At 36.0% G+C, this 12,004-nt stretch overlaps 1 protein-coding gene across 2 annotated transcripts in view; it reads left to right on the top strand.

Moving 5' to 3' along the window:
- Positions 1 to 12,004, top strand: part of LOC136857690 (hemicentin-1) — a 509,109-nt gene that overhangs the window by 94,606 nt on the left and 402,499 nt on the right. For both annotated transcript variants that reach the window (XM_067136543.2, XM_068225274.1), the window contains exons 4-5: positions 9,917 to 10,156; positions 10,250 to 10,406. In XM_067136543.2, the coding sequence (XP_066992644.2) occupies positions 9,917 to 10,156; positions 10,250 to 10,406 (397 nt within the window). The remainder of the gene's footprint in view (positions 1 to 9,916; positions 10,157 to 10,249; positions 10,407 to 12,004) is intronic.

Below are 12,004 nucleotides of genomic sequence, written 5' to 3'. Positions count from 1 at the left end.
AGCTAACATTTTGAGCCAGTTGTCGGATGAAATAGAGAACTCTGCCTTAGATCTTTCTTTTGGGGAGGAGGATATTATAGACGTATCGGATCAGGATCATAACAGTGATACGGAACAGGAGGCCGAAGCGGAGAGTGAGATCTATGAGGACGATAACGAAAGGGAATTTATCTTCGGGAGAGATGGAGGAACAATGCGGTCCACGGCGGACTTTTCAAAACTTACATCGATGGTAAAAGCCAGGACCGGAAGGGGAGGTGAGGAAGGTATCAACAGAAATTGACTGTTTAATGCAGTTGATAAATGCTGAGATGGTCGATGAACTATTATACTGGACTAATTTGTACATTTCTTGGAAGCGGCAGGAAGTGAATTACAGCCGTGAGCGCGATGCTAAATTTGTGAACCGCAGGGAAATTATGGCATTGCTCGGGGGATAACGTGTGAAAGATTTCTTGGACATGGCAACAAAGTTTATTTTTCATCCAGTCATTGTTTTGCTATTATATCAGATCATTTCATTGTATAATTGTGCAAGTATTAAAATATGACCATTATTTTAATTTAATTACGTATCTACTGCTTAACTCATTATAAATAGGCGCCGTATTCATGTCCCTCTCAGAATTAGTTCACGTACATTTAAGTACATTCATATTAATCACTAATACAAGTTTTTAATTTTATTTGGAGAATAACATTGAAATAAAGGATAAAACGCCGTTAAATGAAATGTTTATGTGATTGGAAGCCTGTAAACGACTGAAAACGTAACTGGTTGACAAAGTCAACCGCGCGCCTGGTAGTGTGACAGAAATTGGCGCGCCCGGTCTAGGGTTAAAGACTGCACCAAATTCATGATCTGGCAAAATACCATTAATTTATAACAACGCACAATAATAAAAACACACACAATTACACGAATGTGTACACAATGAAATCAGTAAGCTACTTAGCTTGTATGCACATAACAAAGCTCAAGACTATACTGAAAGAAATGGTGGTTTTAATTTTCAAATTTAAAGCCATTAGTTCATTATATATCCAGCATATAAACCTCCATCCAACGTCGCTAGATGGTACCCCCTGTTCTATAACAGACTTTCGTATTGAGCGGCAACGGTCTCTAGCGACTGTGGTCATAGTTGGTTACGTAGGAGGAGCCAGGTTGATAAACTTCCATTTGAGCAATGCATAAGCAGCCACACCTATCTTTTCCTCTTCCTGCGCATCCCTCTAGCAGCCTTGGTTTCATCCTAGCTCAGGTTAACTCTCTGCTACAAACTTTCCAACTCCTGCAGCGAACATCTAATGTTGTCAGCTTGTAAAGTCTCTTGCAGCCAATATTTACTCTTTCAAGCTCTTGAAAGGATTGTCTTGTTGAATGAAAATACAGTAGTTGAGTAATACAGTAGTTGAGTAATCTAAATTACAAAACTTACCTGAATTAAACATACAAAATTAATGGGGGTAGCATAAACCTGCAACCTTATGGAGAAACTGCCTCTGGCTAGGAGGTGAAGGGGTCATCTATTTCTTAAATGGTATAGTTGTAACAGGTAGCAATAGAGAAGAACATTTGAGAACTTTAAGTGAAGTTTTTGACAGGCTTGATAAAGCAGGATTTACATTGAATTTAAAGAAATGCAATTTCTTTCAAAGAGAAATAATTTAGGTCATATCTATATATATAAAATAAGAGTTTTGTCTATACATTGCTCAGAATTTGAAAAAAAATGGTATTTCTGTATCGTTCATGTCCACAGTAACAAGGAAATGCACTTTTTTCTTTCCCGTAATTTCTGTCTGTCTGTCTGTCTGTCTGTCTGTCTGTCTGTCTGCCTGTCTGCCTGTCTGTCTGTATGTATACGCATCACTTGAAAACGGCTGAAGAGAATTTAATGAAAATCGGTATGTAAAGTCGGGGGATGAGCCACTACAATCTAGGCTATAAATCGTTTTATTCACGCTGAGTGAAATGGTAGTTTAGGGGAAGGCCTAAAATTCAATTCTCAAATATTTATATTTTAAGTGGTCCTGTCAGTCTTTCTGAGAATGTGAAAAAGCAGGTGGAAAGTGTCTGCCATTATAATGAAAACTCCCCATCCTGATTGTGACTGATAGTAGGCAAGCAACCGAGCTCGATAGCTGCAGTCGCTTAAGTGCGGCCAGTATCCAGTTATCGGGAGATAGTCAACAATCAAAATTATGTTTAAAAAAGGAGAAACTGACAATCCTGATTCATATCGAGGTATAGCCCTCGAAAATACATCATTCAAAATCTTCATGAAAATCTTAACAATCAGGCTTGCAGAAGAAATAGACTCCCAGATACCAGAAAATCAATTCGGAAAGGGAAGAAGCACACTACATGCCGTAAAATACCTAATAGAACAAGTCCAAGATACATTGAGGCATCGAGGAAAGAAATATTTTGTAGTCTTCGTAGACTATCATAAGGCTTTTGACCTTGTTGATAGAGCAACACTCGTCCGGAAACTCAGTTACCTAATAGGGGTTACACATCCAATAGCAATCATAATGTCGAATATCCTCAAATATAACTATGTCCAAATATCAGACAACATAACCCTATCCAAAAACGTAACCCAAACAAACGGAGTCCTACAAGGTGACCCAATCAGCCCAATTTTATTCAACATCATGACAGCAGACATCACAGAAATAATCACAGATATCTCAGCATTGCTTATACTTTGCGCAGATGATATGGCAATAGGCTCAGAAAACATAGAAGAGCTCCAAAAGGTCCTCAATAGGCTCACATCATGGGCAGAAAGAAACGGTTTGCAAATAAACCACAACAAAACTAAACAAATGACGTTTAGGAAAGGAGGAAAACATGCACCTAAAAATACAATAACCATGCACAACAAACCTCTAGACGTAGTGCCGAAATTCGAGTACCTTGAAGTCACCCTCCAAACTACTCTAACATCCTACAGTATCCATGTCAAAGAAAGAGCAGCCGCAGCAATAAAAGCCATCTACAACATTCAACAACCTCAACAAATATCATTGGGTACAGCAATGTTACTGTTCAGGACAGCCATATCACCAATAGCAACCTATGGGATTAGGATCACCTGGGAAAAACTCACAATCAGCGACCTGATGACAAAAGAAAAAGTCAAGGCCCGATATCTCAAGAGAATTCTAGGCATTGGGAAGTCAGCCCCTTCAAGGTTAACATATGTTCTAACCAAAGAGGACTACTTCATTGACGATATCAAAACACAGTTTTGTCTACCAAACACCAAGCCCTACGAGAATGCACGCCAAACTTTAAACAAGAAACAAAATGCTATTTGGTCCGACTTCTATTCCACAGATGCCATAATGACAGAAGAGTGGAAGCAAGCAAATTATGAGCTACGGCACGTAATTACACATTACGCCACTCATGGATTTCACCGCAGATTCTGCCAAACCAAAAACTTCCACCAGCCGAACGAAGACTGTATATGTAACCTGTGCAATGATCATTGTGAAAGATACCATGCACAAAACTGCAAAATGAGGACAACCTCAATAATAAGAATGGCATTAGCATAGTCGACCATCTGTACAAAAACTCTTTTTGGACATTGTGCGCTTTTAATTTAATAATAAAGTTACATAGAATTAAATTTCCGATCATTTATGTCTTATACAATTTTACCATACCGGCTATGATAACACTGATATTCGTGAATTTCGATTTTTGTTGCTAAGTCCACATCAGTGCCGAGCCACGAGAAAATGGGTGAACAGAATTTAATGAAAATCGGTATATAGAGTCGGGGAAGAAAAAACTGTAGTCTAAGCTATAAACAATTTTACTGAACCTGGGTGAAATGGTAGTTTAGGGGTAGGCGCCTAAAATTCAATTTTTAAATACCTTCGTTATTGCTCCTATAGAAAAGTACTACATAACAAAAGTTATAGAGAATACAATTTCCGATCATTTATGTTTTATTCAGTTTTACCGTACCGACTGTGATAAGAGTAGTATTTCAGTGTCGGAAGAAAACTGTAAAACTGTTACGAATAACATGTACTCTCAGGAATACAGTCCAGGAGAATTAAGGAGTAATAGAACAGTAAGTGTGATATAATATTTTATATCAGTATATGGGTCAGGAAATAACCAACTAGGGTGAGTGACACAAGGCAATGTAATTTCAGAGGATAAAACATGCACATGATCTATTTGGATAGGTCACATAAACGGTTACAAAGCATAGTAACTCCTAATACAGTACTATCAAGTAAATGCACAGTGGAGCTCAATGAAAGTTGAACTCTTCCAAGAGGTTAGTTCCATGGAGAGTTACATGACCGGGATTTTAGGACATAAGCTGAAGATGGAATCAGATAAGCAGTAGATTAAGTCAAACAGTATATTTAAATCAAACATTTGATTATATAAGGTGGAGGGGGAAGGACATTCTCCTTTTATACTTTACTAATGGTAACTGTCATCTATTCATCCAAATATTTCCATAGAATGCTTAATTCCCCAAGTATGGTGAACATCTTTACAGTATGAAGATTGTGTACATGCACCATCTAAAGAAAACTCCTCATGAGGACTCGCTTAAGATTAATAATAATAGTGTGTATTTTAATTCCTTGTTTAATAGTGGTGTGGTTTTTTTTTTTTTTTTTTTTTTTTTTACAGGTATGCTATAGTGTAATATTTGTTTTGAACTTGTGTGTTTGACAGACTGAAAAACTTCTAAGTTACATTTAACATCTTGAACAAGATTGTCACCCAGTGACATGAATTTTAACATTTCCACCAAGCTTTGCTTTACATTAAATCAAATTCCAACTATAAGAATTATTATTAATAATTTTTATGTATGCCATGCATAAATAGTCTTTAAAGATTACTTACTGGTTCCCAACATAATAACAATTTAAGAGAGAAAAAGGTTATGTTCATCTCTAAACCCTACTTTATGAACATCAGAGATACAATATCCCAATAATTAGTTTCTAAGAGAGATTAATTATCAACAGGACAATGGATCTTCTATCAAAAAGTGGAGGGACAACAAGCCTCCATGTTATGAAATTTGTGAACTGTCATTTAGAAAATGCACATAGACCACTTGACTATAAGAAGATCATATATGTTTAGCATAAGCCCTCAGCTTCATATCTATTAACTGCAAAGCAACAAGGGAACATAAAATGCAAGAAAGGGTTCAACATCGTATGCCCTCACTCCATATGAACATTGTGGAGAGGTTTGGAATTGAACCCAGGCTTTTGGCACGCAATTTAGTGATTGGAAATTATAAATACTGGATAATAGCAGTTCAGTGATGATTGCCAGGCTGAGTAGCTTGGATGATAGAGCACTGCCCTTCTGATGTCAAGTTGGCTGGTTTCATCTTGGCTCAGTCTGGTGACTAGCTTGGTGTTAATAGATTTACTGGCAAGTAAAACAACTACTGTGTAACAAAATTCTGGCATTTTTGCATCTCTGAAAACCGTGAAAGTATTGTATTTCTTTGAATCCAAGATAATGTTTATCCCCAGAATCTCATGTGAAAAATCAAGGGTCATGTTGAATTTGCAACCTAACAATAATGAACACCACTGGCAGCTACCACGGTAATGACATGGCTTCTTTTCAACCCCCGCCCGCGCACATAAAACTCATTGACAATATTATACATCGCTATCCATGGCAACCGATGCCTCTGTGTAACATCACTGGATCTCGGGAAATAGTGAAGAGAGAATGACATTCTATTAGCTTCTAAAATAACGTTTCTCAAATCTGCAGAATGGCATCAAAACATGCGAGCCTTTGAATTCTTAGAAAGGCTATGGTTATTCAGTGGCAGAGTTATAATGCATCTGCTGTACCTGATGCTTAGTAAAATCAAGTTTTATAGACAGCAGGAATATTTTTGTGATGGATCGTTTTATTGTAGAGATATGTGAAACAGGTACTGCCAGCAAATTTTCAACAGGTTCTCATCAATATTATGATGCCAATTTTAAGTTAATGGTTATTAAACACGCGGAAATGAAAAATAATTGTGCAGCCACAAGAAAATACGGCATAGGTAAAGCCAGTATTTGGCATTAGCATGAAGACAAAGGTAGCTTGAAAAGTGCTTACTGTATAAAAAATGTATTTGATGCATTCAGTGGCCCGCAACAAGGACACTTTAAACTAGTCGAAGATGAAATTATGAGGTTTGTGCACGAAAAATGCAAGGGCGGAATGGCCATACCTCGGTGCAATAAACTCGTTCGTTGACCTTCAACGTTCGCATTTTTATTAGGCCTATACATCTCTAGCTGCTGAAGTCGGTCGAACCCGGTAAGCGAAACGTGCATGTAGCAGTAGCCGGTTGTACCTGACGCTGAGTAAAAGTAACAGTTTTATTGACAGCAGGAATATTTTCCTGATGGATCGTTGTATTGTAGAGATGCATGGAACAGGTATTGCTGGCAAATTTTCAATGGGTTCTCTCTGATATTATGATTCCAATTTTAAGTTAATGGTTATTAAATCCACAGAAATAAATGATAATTGTGCAGCCGCAAAAAGATACAGCATAACTAGAGCCATTGTTTGGCATTGGCAAGAAGACAAAGATAGTCTAAAAATGCGTACTGTACAAGAAAGGCATTCATATGGTTTTACAAAGCACTTTTAAAGCCTTATTTAATTTTTTGAAAGAAAAAGTGGGGGTTGTCTTGCATTCAGGGTTGTCTTGGATTTGGAGAAATATGGTAGTTTGTGTGACTTACAACCAATAACATTCTTATTATTATGACATTACCACTGTTACTGAATTGCAGATGGATGCCAGGATAAATAAGATCTATTAGGCATGTCTACTTCCTTCTCAGTCTTAACCATATTAATATATTATTAACTGTAAGATGTATTTGAGGACCGTTTTTGCAAAACTTGCTTTGTGAAAAAATAAAATTTTTCAGGAGGGACAAAAAACTATTTTCCAAGAAGGGCTTTAAAATTACAGACTTGGTTTTTATATGATTAATTTTATGGTTAGGGCTTATTAAAAGGTGATCATCGGAATTGGTCAAATTTGAGAATTGTACACTCCATGAGGGTCCAAAATTCAATAACATTATCGAAAGTTACTTTCTACATAAAGTATTAGTGAACAAATTGTTAGTAAAACAGGATTTCTGTCATTTTTTCAATCAGTTAAAGACATTTATTTACAATGCAATATTATAGTACACCATTCCTGCTAATTCTGGCATATACACTCTATATGAATATGAATTAATACAGAAAATTAAAAACAAGTTACACTTGTTCTATGTAATTTATTTATACAAACACTATTCATCCTTCACTCAAAATATTCTTCTACATCAGAGTCTTCAAAATAACGTAAACATTGTCTCTGACATGTACACGCATTACGAATGTAAAAGATACAAAATAGAGGCAAAAATAAGATTCTTTCTTGTAAACATTGTCTCTGACATGTACACGCATTTGAATGTAAAAGATACAAAAAATAGACGAAAATAAGATTCTTTCTTTTTTGTCAACACCAACACTTTGTCGACTTTTCATTCCACTTCTCCAGTATCAGAGTCTTCAAGAAAAACTGAAACATTGTTTTTGTCACTTAGTTCAGTGCTCTTCATCACATCCTGATAGAAGGATTTGGCATCGTCCAGAACCTAAAAAATTGCATCAGTTTTACAATATCTTCCTTCTTCTATTTACTCACTTTATTTGATTTCTTCTGAACAGTGGCATCGTCCATTAGTTTAAAGTCTTTCTTCCCTTTCTTCATTACATCTACCTCTGTTTCTAGTCCTGAGAATGTATTTTTCACTGAAACGTACACTGGTCCCCTCCCATACATTTTGTTATATTTTATGACTCGAACCTTTGAAATTTGGAATGGTAACTTACTTTTCAAAAGCTTGCTTGATTTTTCTTTCAGATCATAGACTTTCCAGTTATCTGCCAATAGTTTCACAACACCGTAGTTTCTCATTATCTCATAGTACTCATATGGGGATAAGATTTCTTCTTTCATTCTGTATTTCTTCTGGAGGCATAAAACTGTGTCCTCGAATAGGAAAGTAGTACTGAACCTCGAGGAATACCTTGGATTTCTCCAAATATCTTGATACAGTTACCAGAAGTATACTATTTTTGTTCTGCACCATACAGGAATCCGAAAATAATCTAAGAACCAAATTTTTCTCACCTTCCTTAATAATTTTCTCTCAAGTTCTTCAAGGTAATCTAGTAGAGCTGAAACTACCTCATTAGCACCTCGACCAGACTCTGTTTCTAACCAAGTGTAGAAATTCACTTCAGACTTATCTTTGGGTGTTCTATTTCTCATAATACAAAGGTTGTACAGCCAAGCCTGTCTAGAGTAGAAAACTTCTCCAACAGTTAGCTTGGGGAGAGTTTGGTTCTGTTGCATGTCAAATGCCACGTCTACATGAGGGTTAGTGGTTTCCTTCATAATCTGGAAAAATCTATTTGCTCTTAATTTATGTAAACGATACTCAATTTGAGCCTTTTTATTGCTTTCTAATTCGCTGCATGATTTTGATTTTAGTAATAACGATTTACAGGTCGAACAAGTATCGGAATGGCAACTGCCAAAGCCTAGGTTGAAGTTTTTTATAAAACACTTTTGAATTTTGATAATGAGCATTTCTTTCTTCCCTCTTTTTCTTGCTGTCTGATGAAATTACTGTACATGGTGTTGATGTTCAGTTCAGGTATGATCTCTTGCATTTATTTCGGCTGTAGTGGACTTCCCTGCACTAGTACTGTTTAATGTGTGTTATTATATCTACTGTGAGTTGCTCCTTGTCCTTTGTTAGGTGAGATCTCCCACGATTTTCTTTTAGGGGAGCACCGGTAGTTAGAAAATGTCCTGCAATAAGACGAAGTCTACTGCGAGATACACCTGTTATTTCTTGAAAAGCCTTTGCATACACACAGACCATTTCATTGCCCTTCCTTATATAATACCTCACTGACACGCCTTTGGGATTTATAGCAGCACCAGGGTCTACAGTTTGTCTTCTTGCCTGACGAACCTCCATACACTTAAGTAAAAAAGCATCTTGCTCACATTTTGCTTTATTGAGGTAAAGAACTTTTCTAAATTCATCCATATCTTCAAAAGAAAGTTCAGAAACATAGTAACCATGAGGATCTCGCTTAGTCACATTTTCTTGAGAACAATGATTACAAATAACATTGAGTTCTCCTGTGCTTTCCTCTGAATATTTCGTACTCTTCTTCCTTCTTGAAACACTTCCTCTTTTTCTTTTCCTACCTTGTTCAACTGTTGACACAGGACTTGAATATTCCTCAGCATGTTAAATTTCTTGACTGCACAACTTCTGCAGCACAAAAATCACACAGTCTCTTTCACTGACCTGAGAAGACTAACTGTCAATAATGAATATAAGCAAGCGGGAAGTAACAATCAACAATCAAGATTGTTGCCTACTCAGTAGTCCTATTGTCGTATTAATTTTAAACAAAATCCACGCAGTAAAAATATAATGAGTAACAGTTTCAGTGACTTCAAAATAAAAATTATTCCTGCAGAAAGCAAGTGTTGCTGTAACTCTTGAGTTGTGGAAAGCAAGTTTTGGAAAAACTCTCAAACTTTTACAGATTATTATAGCACCAAAAACCAAGATCTGCAAAGACAGGTTGCACCATCATGTAGAGAGCTTTAATATATATGTATATCAATAAGAAAGTAAATTTCAGTTTTTTTGCAGAAAGCAAGTTTTGATAAAAACGGTCCTTATTTGTTATATGAAGCAACAGTGACTAAAATATTGTCTGTGTGAATCTAATTTATTGTTTCATCTTACTGTGTATATTTTTCCTCTTTTTTCATAGGTACTTAAGTTTGTCCGACTGTCTCTTGAGACTAGGAAAGTGAACCTCCTATCTGTTAACAAACCAGGTCCTTCTCGTGATGAGCACAAAGTAATTGTGGATGGAAGTTTACAAGAATTCACCGTTTCAGTCTCAGGACGTAATCCCTCGATTGATGTGGAAGATCCTGGAGGAAAACCTGTGAAGGGACCTCCAAAACTAGACCCCATTCTTACTCTTGAAAATGTTCGTGTGGTTAAGGTATGATTAGGCAAACTCAATTTTTTCTATAAAATGATGATGTGAAAATATAGCAAGCATCTTGTGAATTTAAAGTTATTACTATGTTGATAGGTAAATAAACCAGATCCTGGTCTATGGACTGTCACCACTAGCAGTGATTCTCAACATACAGTTCGATCAACAGGTCGCAGCTTCATGAACTTTGAGTATGGATTTTCTGTTTCACCCACTGATAAACTGGATCAGACCTATCATCGACCTCTTAAAAGTAAGGACTTACTTTAATTTCTTGAAGTTATTGACAAAATCCCATACCAGAATAATGGTAATACTGTATTGGTCTGAGTATAAGACTGCCTTGCATTTAAGATTACCCTGAACTTTTGGAAGGTATTTAAAAGAAAAAATAAATAATGAATGTAATTACAACATATTCAAGCTCTCTTATAACTAAGATAATTTAATAAGCCCTGATGTAAATCTTAGGAAAATTTTTAAATTTTAATATAAAATATCGTGGGCTTCCCTCAGTTTCATTATGTAATGTTTATGGGCAATGAAATTTATTGGCATAATCTGTCGGTAGGCAACAATATTACTGCAACATCTTAGATACAGTCCTGAACACTGCATCATTTGTCTGCTACCGGAACTTTTAACTCACATGCTACCTCCCATACCTTCATTTTAATATTGTTGCGACTTAGTGGATAACCCTGGTCTTGTTCCTCCTGCACGAATCCAGTAACCAGCCACTCAATTTTTTATCATTTTCCTGTCTTTGGTCCTCTGATTGCTTCTTTTGATGTGTCAGTTTTCTTAAACTTTTCTTCACCTTTCTGCCACCCCTTCACAAACAGAAAATGTTAAAAAAATCATACTAAAATACAATTCATAATAAAAAAATGTAAATATATGTCTTGCATTATACTCGGAAACACCAAACCTTTTCGCAATTTGCATTTATTAGTATATCTTTCCTTGCATAAAACTCAGAATTTGAAGTTTATAACATAATATCTTCCTCCTATATATTTATTACATAATAACACTTCCTCAATTTAGAGGTTCCCTAAAAGATAAAGTATACTTAATATGAACTAATACTGTATAATGGAGAAATAAATAAAAGTCTATTGAATGTTGAAGAAAATCACCATATATAGTTTCTTAAAATACTTACTGATTATTTCAAGGCAGTAAGTGCAATGTCAATAATGAAAGATTTTATCGGGTGGAATGTCTTGCAAACTCAACAAATTTTGGAGGTATCGTTCCACTACTCCCAATTAGCTAGCCTTTGACTTCAATCTTTTTTAGGGTGTATGCTTTCCTGTAGAACAAAACAGTGGACTCATATATTCCCTTCTTCTCGCGATAAACATTGTCAGGTTGATTCGCGGAGGATTCAAAGTGGATGGTTAGATTGATTATATATCCTACATTGTTGTCTTTGTAGGCAATTATATTGATCCTTCGAGTGCTTCCATTCTCTGCCAAACCATGGATCTCTTTGTGGACGATGAATTCCTGTAATCATATTGTTTATGTTGCTACTTCTCTGTAATATACCATACAGAGTAGACAATAGCTCGCTGATGCTTAAATATACTAAGATATTTCATCGCTCATGGAGTCCACTTCAAGGATTTTGTTATTTACAGCGCAAGTAGTTGACCCTCCATCTTGGCACTGAAGAATGATTACCAAGAACTTTAGAAATTTATAGTGTATAAAATATTTCTATTTCGTCATTCATAAAAAATAGTCAAAGCCATCTCCTTACTGGCCATGAAGGCCCCTGGAGGAGTGGAAGGAAAAGGCTTCCACTATTTATAATCTTGATTCTATACTCTCACCATTATA

The sequence above is a fragment of the Anabrus simplex genome, chromosome 1 (genome assembly GCF_040414725.1).
Source record: "Anabrus simplex isolate iqAnaSimp1 chromosome 1, ASM4041472v1, whole genome shotgun sequence".
Lineage (NCBI taxonomy): Eukaryota > Metazoa > Arthropoda > Insecta > Orthoptera > Tettigoniidae > Anabrus > Anabrus simplex.
This window is presented reverse-complemented; position numbering and strand designations above follow the sequence as displayed.